Genomic DNA, 19,182 nt, shown 5'->3' on the forward strand with positions numbered 1-19,182 from the left:
GTTCTACATCGTGGGCAGGGACTGGGATGACTACAGCACCACGGAGCGCCTGCCCTGCCTGCGGGTGTTCGCCTTCCGGGAGACGCGGGAAGTGCGAGGCAGCTGCCGGCTCAAAGGGGACCTGGGGCTGTGCGTGGCAGAGCTGGAGCTCCTGCCCAGCTGGTTCAACCCCCCCACGGTCGTCACGGGCCGTAGGAAACAAACGGATAAGTCTGAAGGGAGCCCTGTGGAGCTTTACTATTCCATCCAGCCGGGGGATGAGAAAGGGGAGTGCACCAAGGAGGATGTGAGGAAAACTAATGGAATCCGATCAGGGCGCAATGACGTTGATGAGTCAGGACCTCCCTTGCAGAGGATTGGAAGTGTTTTCCTTTACCAGACGCAGGCTGCTCCTTCTTTAAGTGAAATGAGATTGGATAATAATGTTGTCATCCAGTATGCACCAAAGACTGTCAAGCAAGGTGACATTTTGACTTTCCTTGTATCTGTTGCTAAAAACTCAACAGAAGATCAGTTCACGCTGAGGTAAGACCATTTTGTGTTTCTTTGGTACCTTATTTTTTGTTTCTCTACTCTTGGCTTGGGAAGTCGCTTTCTCTGCATGAATTGTCTAACAGTCCATCAGTTTACTGCTCTCTAGAAATTGTGTTGCAGTTGGTTGGTTCAACATTTCTTACATTGTTTGGTCTGGTGTTGTATGAATTATCTAAGATGTGATCTCTTGGAGTGAGAAAGGCCTTTTCCTAAAGTTGTCCTTTGAGGAGTACTTACAAAGACTGAAATGCTAGAGCTGGAACATATCTATGCACTAATAGGAGATAACATTTAAAATTTCCAGAACTGGAGTTTGCAGTTCTCCTGATCTCTCATTGAACTCATGATTGCTAAAGCTTAAATCTGCAAAGGTATTTATAGGAAATGAGTGAGAATTAGGCATCTAAGTAGGATTCATGTGCTTAAGCATTTCTCTCCAACTTGGGGTAAGCCTGAGTCTGTTTTATGGAATGTTGGAGGTTGGGCCATAGGAGGGGGCAGTGAACTCCCCACTTGCACAGACATCCCAGATGTGCCACAACCACCAACTGTGCTGAGCACTGGGGATGCTTGGAGCTGTCACCTTGGAAATCATGCTCTTCTATGACTTGAGATGACACACACACTCCTTTTTCTGGTGGTTACATATCTCAAACTCCAGAAACCTCTGGAGAAGTCACCTAGGTATGGTTCAGGGCCCGGTTACTAGAATGGCACAAAGCTGTCAATGCAATGTTGTTGAACTTGGGTGTCTGCCTTGGACTGGAGTAAGAACTAACTCAGATTTGACTCCACGGACTCAAGAGCTCAAGCTGGTAATTTGTTTTCCCCTCCCCTTCCCCAAGGGAGATTTGTGGGGGGTTCTGGGAGGAGGTGGTTTGCCATAAAATCAGGTGGTTTTTCCTTTGTAAGTGTGTGAGACATAAACAGAACAACCACAGCACTTTGTTTGCTGACTCAAGGACAATTATTCCCTTTTCATCTGGTAGAGGACAAACATCAGGAGCAAATCTTCTCTCCTTACCATATCAATTTCTCATTTTCTGAGTCAATCTGCCTCAGATTTTAGTTGTTTCCTGAGTGACTAATTTTGAGACAGACAATCTGAGTTTCTCACTGCAAGCACTCAGGGATGGCTTTATCTTTCTCTACACTAATGATTTTAAAGGGATATCACATCAAGCATGCATGGAAACTTCTACTCTATATGAAAACTGGTTTAAATATAAACATTAAAACCCTTTTTTTTATATATCTAAATGATAATTAAGGTGAAAACTGTTCATTGTTTTTACTCTGTAAATGTAGAGACTTAAAAATCTCACTTCAAAGCACCTACATTTCCATGAGCTGTAATCCATTAAAAGTGGAGCTACTTATAACCATGATAATTGTATTACATGTAGGTTTATAAAATTTTCAAAAACCTTTCTTTGTTTCAATTAGGATGAAACTGAACACCTGAGCTTTGAAAGGAATGCTTCTAAAATGAATTTTCTGGAACGAAAAGGAAAAGTTGTGTTTGAATTTTAGCTTTTTATTTTGAGATCTAAAGTCTCATGGAACAAAAAAACCCAAAAAAAGCTAAAAATAGCTAGCAAATACGGTTTCAAAATGAAAAGTGTGGCATTCTTGTCTTCAATAACATCAGTTTGCTGTTACCTTTTAAAAACAAACTTCTGTAACAGCTTGTGTTACTCATGTCGCTTTCATGAGTTTTGATTTCTCTCGACCTGCTTTTCTAACAGCACCTGGTTTTTAGACTATAATCTGCTGCAATATCAGAGTAGTTATAATACCTGTTTAACTGCTCTTCTAAAGCACCATTGCCTGTCTTTGATCTACTTACAGTGTGTCTAAGCTTTTTTTTTTTTTTTTTTCTTGGTGGGTTTTTTTTTTGGTCAGAATTGTAGCATCTGTGTTCTGCAGTCATCCCTGCATGGCATGTTCTACATCTAGCTGGTCTCTTCTCATTCTGATCTTCCCTCTGATAAAGGAAAGGGTCCCTTCCCCCCTCCCCTGTTATAGTGCTTTTATGAGAAAAAAAAAAACTGTATTAATTTTTATTTTGACACAGTCCCTTATTTTTAGAAGCTCCACCTTGAGTGGCAGCAAGACTTGGAACTGTATTCACAGAGTGAGGCCAAGGGCTGCTGGCAAAATGCTTTTGCCATTGCTTTTGCTCCAGTGGACTGGAAATTATGGCTTGAACAGATGGAAAATATAGGATATACAGGTCAAAAATGAAGAAACAGACATGCAAAACAGCCAAAAGTAAAAAAAAAATATTACTCATCACTGCTGAATATTTTTTGTTTCAGAACTATTATACTTAAACTCTATCCCCTTTCTCATAGGAAAATGTCTTCAAGGGGAGCCTTCCAGACACTGCTAAATACTAAAATATATAGGGAAAGGTACCACTGGCTTGATCTCCTGCTGCTGTTCTGTGCAATGGAAGGTTTAGAGTAGTAAACAGGAAACTGATGGACTGCTTTGAACTTTGTGAGAGAGTTGGACCATGAGGGCCAAGATCCAGGGTGTTCTTTTTCATGATCTAGAGAGATTAAAAATGTCTGTCTTGATTCTCTACGAATGTGAGAGTCAGAGGAAGGGAAGGAGATAAAATGTAAATGATGGATAAATATGGAACACTGCTGTAAGCACCAGGCTGTGAGCTCAGACAGGAGCACTGAGCCTTAGGAAACTGATTTCTCAGCTTCATTCACACACTTGTGTCCTGTTTTGGTCTTGGCCAAGTCACTTAATCTCTCTGAAGCCATTTTATCACTGCCAGTATCAACAATGATTTGATGATGACACGCTGTATACAGGCAACAGGCAGTTAAGTCTTCCCAGAGAAGCAGTATTAAATGTCTTTATAAAACGTGTGATTGAATGTCCTGTGCCTTTATCCTATTATCTTCTCTCTTTTTGAATGTGAATTAATTATTGGCTGCATTGTCTGTAACTGGCCCCGTGGGAGGGTTGTGTGCAGAGGCACAATGATGTTGTACATCCCAGCCCAAAGAAAGCTGCTGTGGAGCCCTCAACCAGACCTCAGGGCTCAAAGGCAAACCTCAAGAGTGCCTCAGCACTGACCAGCCCTGGATGTACAGCCTGTGCAGTCCTGGACACTCTTGTGTCACCTGGAGATTCTCCACCCTTCCCATCACAGGCACCGGAAGGTTCCCGAAGTTCATAGGGAATAGTCCAGTCTATTTTGCTTTGCTGTTTTTCCCCAGATGTCATGATACGTATATTGGGAACTGAAAGTGAGAGGAAATCTTCCTCTGAAGTGTTTTGCTGAGAATGGAAAACCAAAAGTATTGTTTCGTGTCAGTCCTTCAAAACGCCTTCAGGAGTTAAAGCCTCAAAGCTCTGGTGTTATGCAGTTATAATTCCTGTTTGCACTCAGCCCAAATTACCATTTCCTAAACTTAAGAATGTGAGTTTTCTGAATCTACAGTGTAGATCCAGTCTTTTTTTTTTATTAGCATGTTTTTGCTGGGCCTCATAAATACAACCTTTTTACTTTTAAAGTCAACAGGATTGATACTTTCTGCTTGCAAACTCTTAAATTTGCTTTCCTACTTCTGGAGGTGAATCAGCAAAGAAATTATAGAGACAGCATTGCCTTGGGCTGCTGAGTGTCAGGCCTAGATAAATTCACGAGTGAAAAAAGTAGTTTAACAGTTATTCAATATATAATTATACTTAGTGGATCCTGCGTGCTAAATTAGATACACTTATTACCCTTAATACCTTACAGAAGTAAATGAAGTTCTGACAGCAACTGATGATTGTAGATCCTCTAGTTTCCCGGATCTGATTTAGAAATTGGGATAGCAGAGTTTACCAGGACACGGGGAAATGTGCCTTTTATGTCACCTCCATCTCTCTTCTCCTGATGTTGTGGACTCTGCCAGCAGCTGAGAAGTTGGCACGATGTGCCACTGAGGGCAGCAAGAAGCGTCCTGGTGGGATGATCCTGTGCCCTAGAAATGCATCCTGGTTTAATTTTGAGCTGCAATGCAGTTTGTGTTTGCTGTTCTTGCATGTCCTTCTCTCTAAGGCTTAGCAGATGAAGGGAGAGCTGTATCCTTGGACTATCTGGTGGAGCCCAACTCCACTTAAATGTTGTCTTTAGCTGTTGCTGCTCAGTGAGTAGCTATTGGAAAAATCTTTTCATTTGGAGGAAATCCAGTTTAGCCTCACTATCAGTAAGAAGGGTCCTGATTTCATACTGCTGAGTTGGTATTATGCTGTCCTATCCTAAATATAGTTTTGGGTTTCACTGTCAAATTCCATCAACAGATTTCTGGAGGAAAGAAGTAAAGAAAATAACGAAATACCATTTTTCTGAGGAAATGACAGAAGGTTGTAATAGAAACTTGTAAACCTCTGATACTGTGAGAAAGTTGAGCTTTTGTATAAACTCCATCTATGTTGTTTCTACCTTTGTAAACCCAAGCTGGGGGTTGGACATATGTGGGTGCCATTTTAATAAGCTGTTGACAGCGTTTGTGGTCTCTCTGTGGTATTTTCAGTGCCTTCTTTCTGATGATAATTGTGAAACTGTGGTAGTGAATAAGCAGTTCTTATTGATAATTGGGAAATATTTTTCCTAAAAGGCCTCAAGAGTTTGTTACATGAACTTCTCTTCTTTGCTGTTTTATCTGACAATCGATCAATAAGAACCCATCAAACATGGAAAGGGCTGCGTGAATGAATACATGAGGGGAGCAGGGTTGACATCATTAGCACTCCATTTATACAGCAAGAAAATTTGAACAAGACTGGCATTTTATCAAATTGCTTATGTGCTCTTGTAGTGCTGAGCTAAATCAAATCTCGTTCTTACTGCTGAACTAAATCATATTTTGGTAGTAGAAATCATCAGGGAATAAGTGGTGATCAGGGAGGTGACCAACCACATAAAACTCTGTAATGAGATGGGCTTTTCTCTAGGCCTTAGATTATGTGAGTATTTCATGGTATCCAAACCTCGAATTTGTACCTCTTCTAACAGATTGAAAAGAATCAAATTGTACATTTTTCACTTCCTCCTACTATAGCTTTGAATCTGTCACTTAAACATCCCCTTCCACATTTTGGTTTAAACAGCTTCTAAAGTCCTCTTACAACTGACTTTTTTTTCCCCCCTCCTTCCTATTATGGCCTACTTTGGCCAATTTAAAACTAGGGAGAGAAGAGGAATTAAATAAAAAAAAAAATTAAAACCTCTCTGATTCTTTTGAATTAAAGCCTCCAAACGTCAACTCTTTCACTGTTCAGTCTTGCTGTAAACATGAATTCAGTATTTTTCTGTCAGTTCTTTGTGCTTGCAAAGAACAGAGCAGGGAATTTACAGTTTTCCATTCATGGTTAATTGGTTACCTGACTGATGGTGCCAGGTCATGGTCTTGTTCAGCAGTAATGCAAGAGGTTGGACTGAAGGTCCACAACCCCTTCACAAGCATTGGCTCCCCAGGTTGTGTTGTTTCCCCAGGTTGTGTTGTCACTGTTTTTGCTATAACCTCTTCACCAAGAGATGATGCCATAGGCAAAAAGGGTTTTTTTGGCAATATGACCTTAAAGGATCAGGAGGTCTATATCTAATTATAGCAAATTTAGCATTCATGTCTCTAATGTTAGAGGCTGGATATGACTCTTGATTTTTAGAAGGCGTAAAAATGTGTGTGTAGGGCACTTTCAGGAGATCTGAAGTAAGCAGCGGTCTCATACTGGCACCTAGGAAGATAAGCCTTGTGTCTTTATTGTTTCATCATAATAAATGTTACTTCCTAATATAAGCTTGGACAGTGGTGGCCTTTCTGCAGCAGTGCCAAGGTGAAATCACACCTCTGTTACTGGCTGGTGAGAGGCTTCACGAGCAGACTGTTGTTTTTTTTTTTTTTTCTGCTTGTTCAGCATACTGTACAAGCATGAATTAACTTTCATAGCCTGTTTATGAGGTAGTCAAGCAAATATAATTGTCTCCATCTTATGGATGGGAAAATAGCTCTCCTGCATTTCTAAGTGACTTGCTAATGGTCCCAAAGTTGTCAGGAGCAGTGTGGAGACAAGTACTTAAGAACTATTGACTTCTAGGGCACTCTATTAGCTCCTGTTGCACTGGCAGATTATATGAAGAAGAAAAAAGTTCCTTCTGTTAGAATTTTTTCCAGTTAAGATCCTCTGCCTTGAGAATCAAAGTCACATTGACTGAGCAGGTGTCAGAAAACGGAGAGACAGATCAAGCAAACCATTACTCACATGAGCGGCCTTTGCAGCTGCCCTATTATTCTGGTTTATTGCACTGCAGCAGTACCAAGGGCTGCAGTGTATTCCAGGACTCTTAGCCTGCTGTCAGTACTTCCCTGAGCCTGACTCCAGCCTGGGCAAGGGCTGATCACGAGTGGTTGGACCACCAGGCTGCAGGGTCACTGTTCTGGCCGTGCAGTCACAGACTGGGCAGCTTCATTTTGCTTGTCCTGCTGAAAGGGGTCTGTTTGCCTCCATTTCCTCTCCTGATCACTTGGTAACTACAAACATTGCAGTAACAGGAGCTCTTTGACAACAAAGCATTATTTTCCTAGGATTTGGTTTTCTCAGGCAGTGAAACTCGAGTCACACAGTCCATCCCGGGAGTCAGCCTTTAGTCTGTGTGCAACAGCACGTTATCTTCTTAACACCAAAGTTCTGCTTTTATCCCAGAGGACAGAAAGAGAACCTGCCTTACATCAACCATCTTGACATAGGAAAGCTTCAGGAAAGTAAATCTGGGCTCTGTATTTTCTAGGGATTCTGCATTTCTCAGAGGGGCAAGTTCCAACCACTTGAGAGAATGGGTTGTCCACATCACACAACTATAAAACCTCCACCATAATAGAAAAAGATGAAAAGTAGATGAGAAGAACTTGTTTTGTGTCCCAAAGCTGTGCTCTTTGGGACTGCACTGCTGGGTTGCTGCTCCAGTACTTCAGAATAATTGTTCCTGCCACATTCTGGAGACACTGGGAGATTTAGCTGGGGAAAGCTATTTTTTTTCAATATAACTCATTAATTTAGGGAGCTGAAGAACGTTAGCAAAAATCAACATAACTTGATTATAGCTGGGAGATGCAGGTTTATTTGCTTTGCTTTGTTTTATTGATGGCTTATTTAGGAAAGGGGAGATTTTGGGGTACTACAACCCCCCCAGTTAACGGAATCGATGTCTACGAGGTTCATTTTCTTCCTGTAGAACTACTTAGTTCTCAATGGAGAGAACATTAGAGGCTCCTTTGTAGTAAGAAATGAAACAATATGAAAGGAAAGGCTGTCAGGTCTGTGCTGGATAAATGGAAGACAGATGGTAAGTGTGATTGGCACTGACAAGGTGTGAGCCGCCTTGTTTGCAGGTGCTGCTCCTGTCATCCATCACCCTTCCACCTAATAGTGGGAGATGTCACTGTGATGTGCTTAAATCCCCCACTGACTGAGGGAGTGGAGCCATCAGGAAGAAGGGTTTGGTCAAGGGCACTGTGGTGGGAACTGTGTGACTTGAAGGTGTGTTAACACAGATAAAGAAGCCCCAGACACTGTGGGTTGAGATAACACCGAGTGCTTTGCTGTGCACACGCTCCCCCTAATGCTGTTTGATCTGGACAAGGATTTCTCATTGTTTTATCAGGACCAGGGGATTATACATCCAACACCTGATGAACGTGTCCCTTGCAGTTTCTTGTTCTTTCCTAGTTATTACTGGCAAGTTTCGGAGCTCTCTTTTTATCTGTGCCTTGGCGGCTGAACATGTGCAAAATCCTCGTAAAACTTTGGGTCAATGAACTTCCTCTCTCTTCCTATAATATTCTAGTAAAACGTGAAATTCCATCCAGGAAAGGATTTTTTTTTTCCAATTTTCAAAATACTTATAAAAACAAAGGCAAAGTACATTGAGGAATAAGACATTTCTTGGGGAGAAAGTAACTTCTTTGATGTGAAATTATTTAAATATTTTGACTTCTCAGTGTTGCCTTCACTTTTTTTAAGGGTAAAAGGGTAAAAGTTATCCAGGATGAACACACTCATATGGAATGCATCAGACATTCTCAAAGTGCATTTTTGATCACAAAAATACTGGAACGTTTGTGTTCCGTTTCTGATGGCAAATCTGAGGCCTTTTAGATTTTTGAAGTCATGACTTAGATAAACAGATCTGCCCCGTCCTTGTAGCACTTACGTAAAGCCATGGTATGTTCTAATAAATTGCCTCGTTGCTTTCTCAAGTGCCAGTTTGCACAGCATCACTCACTTTTCAGACCAGTTTTCTCTCTCCTTTTGTTGTTGCTGAGTTGCCAGACACAGGGCAGGCAGTGTCACCACAATGTCTTCATATTCTGTTACTGCTGCCACCACCACCGCTGGGAACGATGCCTTCATCTGTTCTTGGTGCTAACTACTTTCAAACCAATCATCTCTGTATTTTATCCCTGAGCTTATTTATGCAGTTTTACTGTTGCTGTTATCTCCCGTTCCTCTGTGCTTTCCAGCTTTGTCAAATGACACATCTGAGGCAATTGCCTTTCCCGTCCAGTGAGTTGTTTTATTTTTCCTCTGTTCCAAGAATATGATTGGTTCCTAGGCCTTCCAGATATTATTCTCCTGATGGAAAAATTCAGCAGCAGAACAAAAATTCAATTGTTGGTTTTTTTTTTAAATAAAAATAAAAAGGGCAGAAAATGAAGATTCATCCCCATTCTCTGCCTTCCCCACACCATTTCCCACTGGCGTTTTGGCAATCACACATTCGACATCTTTAGCTGAAAGCTGCTTAACCCTGGACCCTTCAACAGTTTTTTCACTTTAATCAAAGCCTTACTTAATAAAAAAGATTTTTTTTTTTTTTTTGGTAGGAAAAACCCTCTAACTTCTTGCCTATTTGTTGTTGGGTGGTTCCACTGTATCCTCCACGGCTCTGGTGTCGTTGTCATCACCCATGGCATGGAAATTGTATGAGAGTGGAGGAAAAGGGAGCAGCTATTACCAAATCAATGCCTGTGCTGGCTGATCTATTTAACCCCATCACTGAGAATACCAATAGTAATACAGCCCAGGGCGGATATTCCATTGCACAAAATAATTGATCAGAAGTGTATTATAGTAGATATAATCTGATCTAAATCTATAACAGTTAATTTAAAACTAAACACTTGCTGTCAACAGAGGAAGTATTGCCTTTAGGATATTAAAACTGCACAGCCAGAGATGAGATATTTGGCATAATTGCCCAAATTGATGGGATCCTTGAACACTTAGTGCAGCATATATTCCTCTGCAGATCTCTTTAGAAGCTTCATTACTGAAACATTAATGATACATTTATGTGTGTATATTTAATAGCACAGTTACTTTCAGTATAGAGGTTTTGTTCATTATTTTGATAGAAAGGGGCATATTTGGAGCCTGTAGACAAATCTGAGTATTATTTTGTTTGCATTGATTATTTTTTGACTGGTCTTTGAATAAAAGCTTTTTGCATTCTCGAGTTCTTCAGAAACAAAAGGGCAATTCTTCCTCTTTCTAATGAGGGCGGCGCAGGGGGTTTGGTGCCATGTAAGCTGTGCTGGGCAGAAATCCCCAGCCTGTGCAAGTTGCCATGTTCTGCTGTGCTGAAATGGGAGAATCGAGCTCACAAAATATTATGGAGCTACTTCAGTGGCTCTCTGACTTATCCATGTGATTGTGCATTTGTCTGCTGTAAGCAGAAAAGACATCTGCTCTGAAGTACCGTAGGGAAACTATTTTCTGACTTTTTTTTTTTTTAAATTGTGGTCTACCTATTCGTTTCTTGACTGTGTCCACTGAATTTTGGTGCGATGTGCCTCGTAAAAGTTTATCGGCAAAAAGATGTCTCAGCAGGTCCTTAGACCTGAAAGCTTTGAAGTGTTTGGGTTGCTTCATCTTCTTGAAGAATTGCCTATTTTAAGTGTTCATTGCTCAAGCTAACAGAGATTGAAAATGGCTTTAAATCATCTGGTGGGTTTTTCCTTGATTGCTTTGTTTATTATTTTATTTAAGGGATAGGATTGCTTGCATCTGGTTCTTGAACTTTTAGAGTTCTGTGGATGAAGCCTTTTTTTCTCTCTGCAGCTAGAAATGCTAATTGACTTTGATTTATCAAATCAAAAGAAATAAATTCTATGTAGAGATTTAGCAGAGACAGTAATTGCTTTGCCAGTCTGTGTGCTGGAGCAATCTGTACAAGCTGAAAGAAAATTGTCGGCCCCCACCAGCTGAAGGAATTGTTTGTGGACAAATTTGAACCCAAAAGGGGAAAGTCAATTTTCAGCATTACCACTGTAGTTCAGAGAGGTGTTTAAATAAGCCATCCACTGCTTTAGTGCAAGGGGGAAGGAGGGGAGCTGTAGGTATGGGCATTGCTGAGAGAGAAAGGAGCTGCACTCAGAGAATAAACATCAAAGCTGCTGCAAGGAACAATATACACTTGTAACAGGAGTTTCAGTAAAAGCAGCTATTGTATTTGCCTCTTTCATTTCTCTGGCTCCCTTTGAAAACACCTCCTTGTGAAATAGTGCTGTCTCTCCTCCACTATAATTTCCTGCTCTAAGACCAACACAGGTGCTGGAGTGTGCTGTAAGCTCCTACAAATTCTTGCAAGCAGCCTGAGATGGCCTGTGCAAATATCTAAACACAGCTCATTAATCAGGTTGTGTGGTTCGGAAATGGCACGAGGATGAGTCGGGATGCACAAAACCTCAGGCTGCAAGGTATTTAAATTACCTCATGGTTCTGAACAATGAAATCATATTTTTCCTCAAAGAGTTTACGTGGATTTGGGCCTGAGACAGAACTGGATGCTCAGACAACTTTCTGTTTTACTGAAGCATTTGACATTTTTCTTCCTGCTGCCTATGGAGTGGTCAGAGAATTTTGTGCTCTCTGAGCTCTAAACTAATGATCCAGTTGAGGTAGCTTGTGAAAATAGAAATATGTGCAGGAAATCATTGTATCACTCGAGGGATCTTACAGCCTCTTAGGCTTTTGGGGACCCTCAGGCATTCCCATGCCGTGTGTCAGATGGAGAGCAGGACTTCCCAACAACCTGTGTGTGACCACACAGGGGTACAGCCTTTGCTGAAACGTGATAAAGAAACCAAACCCTGGCACTTCACACATCTGCAGTGACCAGGAGCTCACTTTAGGAGCTTTAGGGTCCTCTGCATGTTGGCAAGTTCCATAAATTTAAGTTTCCCAATATATGTTAATAATGAAGGAACAGTGTATTTTATCATTCTAGCTTCTTGACCCTTTGGTTAGAGGGAATATATTATCTTTCAATTAAAAATTCCCCAAGCAAGATACCCGTGGAAAAAAGCTTTTTGCACAGCTTTGAGATCTCATAATAATTAGGTGGATAAAACAATTTGGAATACCTGAAAAATCTCATTATTTAGATAAATATGTTTAGGCTTTCCTAATCATCTGGAGTTGGTGATACTTTTCAGCTGTGAGGGAAGATAGGAAGTGCTTGGCTCTGCACTTTTTGGAAAACACACTTCAAATGTCAGTTTGGGAATGTTTTAAAATAGCAAGCTGTTCACCATGGGCTTGCAAATGGGTGAACTAGGACCTAGCTGAATAAATAAGTTGGCTGCAGGGGAAGAACTGAAAGAGAAAAAGGAGGGGGGAAGAAAGAAGGGCATTCCCCAGGATAAATTAACATCTGTGAAATAAGACACTTCTAAATGTATGCTAATGGCCTAAATGTTTCCATATTCAATTAAGTAATAAGTCCCGAGTTGGCAATATCATCCCAAAACATTCATTTACTAAGAGAAGGCTCCACTGGGACGGCAGAGGCACCGTAATGAACTGATGTGGGCAGTAAGACATGATAATGCCTACTTCAGAGGGAATTACCACTTTCATAATGCAATTTACAACAAGAATTTAGTTGTTCGAAGGGTTTTTTTTTTTCCCCTCTTCATTATGACAGTGTAATTATGACTCTAGTGGCTCAGAATAATTTTGAGAGGACTGAGTTACCAGAGCTTTTGTACTAAGTATTCTCAGGCACTTTGAATACAGGACTAAGTGCTGTTCTCTGATAAATAATAATCAAGTGGAAGTTCACATAGGACAGCAGCCTACTTACAGCTGATCTCATCCTCCTTCACTGTGTTCCACCTACAGTGGATTTAATGTGTTTTTTTCTTTTTTTCCTTTTTCTTACTGTGTATTATTATTTATCTATTTGACACAAAAAAAAAATGAAAAAAAAATAATAGCTGCCAGAAGTCAGCCTAGTTCAACAATAACTATAAAAAGCTGTGGTACAGTATTTTCACTTACAGATGTTGGTGCACCTGTATAGAACAGTCATTGTCACCACCTTTATTTACAGATGGAGGACTGGGATTATAGGTAGGCTGAACTGACCTTTGTGGCCTCTGAGACAGGTTGTCTGTGTGTTGGCACCCAAAGTCTCTCCATACCAGCACTGGGTGACCTTGCAGATGTTTCACCTGCTGATGTTTCACCTGCTTTACCTGGAAATCTGTCGAGAGCATGTGGAGCTGTAAATGTACCTGGTGCTTGCCTGTCCCTGAGTGTGGGAGTACAGGCCACTCTGAATACACTGAATTTTCTACAGCCACTTATCCAGAACAAGTGTCCACAAACCCTCTGGAACTGCTTTCAAAGCTGCACGTGGATGCAGTGAAGGATGTTTCCAGTGGCCACTCCAAGCCGTAAGCAATTTTTTAAGTCATTATCTAGTTGACAGGCTTTCACTTTAGCCTTTGAACTTGAACGAGTGCATTTGAGCATGGAAATAATCCTTCCTGATGTTTTGTGTCCCCTCTGGTTACGTTCAGGTATTTGTCTGTGTTTTCAGACCAGCCAGGCAGTATTATATATTCAGTGTCAGCAGTCTTTGGAATAACTGCTCCTGAATAGACTCAGTGTTTGTTTGTTTGTTTTTCTTCCTACAGTTGTCTTAGGAAAAGCTTGTAAGGATGGCATTTGGCAGAGATTGCACTGGCCTTGTCAGACAGAAACTTAGTGAGTGCAATGTGCTTTTTAAAATTTCTCTTGAGAGGCACCAAGAGATTGACTGTACATTTATTTCTTAAGACAGCATTTGCAAAATCTTTTTCAATTATGGCAGACTTCTCCTCTTCACAGTGTGGTAGATAGGGCTCTTTCTAGAGGCTGAGCTGGGTTTGCTGGAGCCTGCTAAGACAGCTCAGTTAAAACAAAAGCTCTCTGCTCCGGTGAGGCATTTTGTTCGAGCCTGAAATGAACAGTTTAAATGTAATGCCAGGCCTTCTCTGCACCGTTGGCACTGTCACAGTCTGGGGGTGACTGACATCTCCATGAAGAGGGAGAGGATTCAGTAACTCATTCATCTCACAAGCTTGTTACTGGTGGGGTGTTTGTTTGTATTGGTGACTGCAATACCACATGAAACTCGGGTACCAGGAGCTTTGAAACCACCTCAGAGATTTCTGCTGTTGGATCTGGATATCCCTTGAAAACAAAACCCAACAAACCAATGCAAGCTGTGCATGCATGAAACGTGTAATTCATTCATGGAGGTGCTGACAAGAAACTTTTAGGTCCTTAGTAGTGAGAGGAGAAGATGCTCTTTGCAGGACCTAATTCATTCACTACTAAATGTGCCAGGGAGCTTTGGAAAAACTAGAAATTATTAGGATGTGGTAAATCAGATAATAAAAGTGATAAAAAGGACTTTTGCATGTATAATATTGATTTTATCTTTAGGATGCATAATCCTTTACAAAAATATCTCTGCCTCCATTTTGCAGTCAGGTGAGCTGAAGCAAGAAAGAAATGTGAGGCTAAATTGCCCAGTGTCAAGTCAACAGGAGAGTTGATTATTTTTCTTTAGCACAGTCCTAGAATACCTTAGAGCCTCCCAGTTTGTTGTATTAAACACGCTAGCAGGTTTTGAAGACAGGTCAGACAATACATGGGGAACAGCTCGGAATTTTTCCCCCCTTTTGTGATTTAATAGACTCTTTTGCTCTGTTTGCCCTCTGAGGGAGCCAATAGATTTAATATCCAATTTCTCTCATCTGCTATCAGAATGCAAATGTGGTGCCAGATGAATATACTTTCAAGAATACTTAACCTAATGGGCACGGAAAGCCTAGTAATTATCAGCTGTTTGTCTCCTCGTGTGTAATTGTTTTCAGTAATAGGTATGTACCACACACTGAGACACCTTGGGGTGGGCCATTGACAGATTTCAGTGTAGCTCCTCTTGCTCTTACAGAAGAATCAAACGAGGAAATGCAATGTATTCAGCCATTTTCAGTACCTTGTGAACAGCTACCGGAATACCAATTACCAAAATTCAGCGTTTAATCCACCTTTGGTCCAACACACGGAGCAACAATGACAGGCTTTTTGTTTTACCTGCACCACGGAGGCAGAAATGTTGTCAGAGCAGACGGTGCTTTGTGGTTGATGCAGAAGGGATGCAGCCATCTGCTTCTGACCCTCACAAGCCCCTGAGCTCGTATGGAAAAGAAGCAACACGTAAAACAAGAAAAATAAACTCGGGAAACTTTGTTAGTGTCAAATTTGGTAACAATGATTAAAAAAAAAAACAAAAAAAAAAACCAAAAAGAAAGCTGAGAGAACAGGAACAGACCAACTGGAAGTTGAGCCATCTTGCTCCCAACTGCACCAGGCAGGAGTGCTGGTGTTAAAGCCATTTGGGACAATTGATTGTAGTGGCTTGACCTGGGAATAAACAGCTATATTTCACAGTACATGTTTTCATTAAGACTGCCACTGTCATTTTTTTGACATTTTGTTCTTCTTCCATGGGCTGAAATATTAAAGCGGAGCTCAGATGTGAACTGATGAGCTGCTGTTATCATTTACATGTTTTCTAAAGTGAGTTTGAATAATAAACTGCTTTTTCCTAAGGTTGTGGTCCCACCAGGGTGGTCATCTGGTCCAACCTCCCTGCTTACTCAAGCAGGGTCTTCTTAGAGCACGTTGCACAAGGTTGAGTCTGAATTGACAAGATCTCCTCTTTAGGTTTCCATCTTTAGGTGCCCAAGGCCTTAATGACCAGTGAGATGGTGCCGAAACAGCAATGCTGCTGCTTTTAAGTGTGGTTTCCACACCTTGAGGCTACAGCTATGAGGGGTTTATGAGAAGAGAGGTGGTATTTTGTTCTTGCAGACATTTTTGGGGACTGCAGTGTTCCACCTGGGGCTGAGTGACAGTCTGAGAGGTGTGAAATTCCTTCCTAGCTTTGAAAATACAAAAGAAAACTCGCAGACATTGCTTCAACTTGAACCTGGGAAATGAAGGGAGGTCCCATGGAGTGTTTTATGGGAGGGGCAGACACTCACTGATGGTTGTGTTACAGCTGCTCCAGGGGAGGGCTGGGGAGGTGTGTGGGGCTTCATTTCAGGACTCCTTTGTGAGGCAAGAGGGATCCATTTTTACTAAAAGGAACTAGGATGTGTAGCTGAACCCATAAGTTTAACTCCCCCAGCTCTCTCTTAAACGTGAGGTACAGTGATCATGGTTTTTCCAACTGAGCAATGTAGAGTTGAAAACAAGCTGCAAAATGAGTTTAAAAAGCTATATTTTCTAAGTGATTAGATCTCACTAAATCTGTGTGGAGGCACATGATCAGTAACAAGCCCAGTTCCTATTAGAATGTTCTCTTATTTATGACTGACCAATATAGAATCAAGCTGTCATCACTTCACTCTTACAATCTGTTTTCTAAATAAAATCACAACTTCACCATATGCTTGACAGAATTATGTAGCAGCTTTAGTGTGTTTATTTTTCACTCTGCTGTATACACATCAGTCCACACTCAGTTTGGAAGTCTGTTCTTTATTACTGTTGTAAACTCAGCTGGGCCATTCATACCCCGTGGGTATTCAGAGAACAGGCATTTAGATTCAGATTTGTCCAGTGACGCAGCAGAGGAGGCAGCATTCAAAATCCTTAAGAGATGCATTAACCTCTCCTTCACAACGATTAGAGTTTAAAGGTTTGAGATTTAGAGGAAAATGTTTGATGTAGCTTTCTCTTTTCCCCCTCCCCTCTTATTGGCAATCAGTATTTTTTTTTTTTTTTTTACAGAATGAAGCAGAATCAGGTTGTTCAGATGTTGGACTCTCTTTGGCTTAGCCAGCAAAAGCAGAGGTTGGGGACCATGCTCCTGTGCCACAATGATTTAATCTTTGAAGAACATGTTATCAGCTGATTGGGGGAATTAAAACCTGGCTGGCTGCCATGCAGAACTCAGCGAGCTACCACTAAATCTTTGCAGTTCCTAGGGAAAGGTTGGCCTGAAGTCAAAAAATAGATATAAAACAGTAAGAGAAGACAAGATATAGACATAGATATATATAGATATATATTTATATTTCAATCCCAATAAATTGGACTTCATTTCAGTGCGTGTCAGAATTGCTCTGTACTCCTTTGAGGCTGAAAACTGAAGTTATTAAGCCCAAAGAACTGATTGTCTCAAATCCTAATATAGTCTCAGGAAGAGAAAAATGGTGCTGCACCGAGGTGGAAAATGATACCTCGTTCTGTTCCAGTCACCCACGCACACTTTGCAAATGAAAGTCATTAGGGTAGACTGCAGCTGGACCCAGAGAGGGAGGTGATGTGGGTTGGGTACCTGAGTGTGGTTTTTTTTTGGATTATGGGTTTGGGATTTATGGTTCTTTCCTTGTGAATTCGTGGGTAATGCTTTCTGAGTGCTTTGCAGCACCCCGTTGGTTGCTGATGCTGCTGGGTTCCCCTGGTGTTGAGAAGCTCCTGGAGTTGTGTTATGGAAAAGGTACATCCCAGGGTGGAGGTGCATTGCTGGGAGCGGCATTTGGGTGGGGACTTCCTGGGTTTGGATGTTTTTACCAAGGGGCTGGCTGGCCATCAGCCTGTTCAGCTGGCAGAGTCGGCATTTGGAGGATTGCCAGCATTGTTCAGTGAAGAGCTGTCTACAGCACAGGGTTTACTTTTCAATATGTCTCTATATCTTTCTAAAATGAGACGTATTTTCAAATATTTCAGAAGTCATCTAAAAAAAAAAAAAAATCTATGAATGTGTTCCCTACTGTTTGACAGAGACAACTTGGAAAATGTTATCAACAGTAGCACTCTTCTTCAGAATTATAGTCTGGGGCTGCTGCAGTATAAACCTCAATAACACATCAGACTAAGTGGGGCTTGAACTGATCAAATACATCATAGTAACACAAAGAAACTGCACACCAGATATCCTTGGAATCCCCAAACCCTTCTGCTTATGTGACAGAACTAAATTCATCTTACATAGATGTTATTTGTATTTTGATATTAATACAGAGTCTCTTTGAAGCAGGACTCAAATCTAGAGTTAGTCTACTTAGTGAAAGGGAATTTAAAAACAGGTTTATAATGGGAAAGATTAATTTGGTGAAGTGACAATAATTTTAGAATAATAATGTGCTTATTTATAACACATACAGTAGCCCCTTAAGAAAGCTAAGAGAGGTGGTGCCTCTCAGGGTTTAAAAAAATGAAGGTTACCTCCTGTTTCCATGGGAAGTTTCTAAGATCGATTATACACTTCTGTTTTTTGAGAAGATTTATTAAATTGTTCAGAAGTTTTATGAAAATGAAGTACGTTCTGGAAGCAGCGTGGCTTATTTTGAGATCTGTTATAAATGCTGAAAGTGTTCCCAACCTTGAATAAATCACTTCAAGTATTTTTAACTACCTGTCTAGGAATCTTGCAATGGAAAAAATAGACATAATAAATAATTTATTGCACAGAACAGGAGCAAATAAGTATATTACACCCTTTGATTTCCAGACACATCTTGCTGAGCAAAGCCATGTGATTTAATACAGCTTTGCAATATATTGCTGAAAGAAATTCTAAAATTTCTGAAAGGAATTCTAAGTAAGCCACAAAGAAGTGAATGGAGTGAGAAGTTCCTTGATTATAAATAAATATCATGGTTTTATTGGGTGAATGCTAAAAGGAAAAGACCAGAAAAGAGAGATAAATTATGAACATGGTATGGAGAGTTCTTTAGGGGTAAAAGTGAGAGGCAGGCTTGCAAATTTCTGAGCAGGCAAGAACACCCAGAAATGGTAATTTTTATGTTTAGGGAAATGGGATTTGGATAATCCCTGAAAAACTACAAGGAACACATTACAGAACTTGAAGGTTAGTGTAAAACTGAGTAAACTTTGTGGGTGCAAGAATTCTATCTAATCCATGTCCTTCTGTGATCTCACCCACAAGAGCTGAGCTGGAGACACACATTTGTGAACATGAACATTCATCCTGGGTTCTCATTCTGGAGCACGTTTTGTGAAACACAGTCGAGACTAGATTTTGGTAAGAACAGTGAGCTTGCAGAATTTTTGGAAAAAAATACCATTTCTGGTTTTTGATCACCAGAACACCATAGTCCAGCTTGACTGAGTCCATTTTTTTTTTCATTCAAGTGGGTGACAGGAGAAGCAACCTGCTGATAACTGGTCTCTGTTTGTGTTGCTTGGCCTCGCCCAAACCTCCTTTGGCACTTGTTTTGCCCAGGATAGTACAGGCAATTTTATTCTTTCAAAGGA

At 40.8% G+C, this 19,182-nt stretch overlaps 1 protein-coding gene across 1 annotated transcript in view; it reads left to right on the forward strand.

Moving 5' to 3' along the window:
* LOC114061036 (transmembrane protein 132D-like) overlaps positions 1-19,182 on the forward strand; it is a 226,833-nt gene that overhangs the window by 51,517 nt on the left and 156,134 nt on the right. The window contains exon 3 of the mRNA XM_027891042.1: positions 99-525. Coding sequence (XP_027746843.1) covers positions 99-525 — 427 coding nt within the window. The remainder of the gene's footprint in view (positions 1-98; positions 526-19,182) is intronic.

Source organism: Empidonax traillii, unplaced genomic scaffold (genome assembly GCF_003031625.1).
Source record: "Empidonax traillii isolate 1590-97213 ecotype Southwest subspecies unplaced genomic scaffold, ASM303162v1 scaffold308:size980311, whole genome shotgun sequence".
Taxonomy (NCBI): Eukaryota; Metazoa; Chordata; class Aves; order Passeriformes; family Tyrannidae; genus Empidonax; species Empidonax traillii.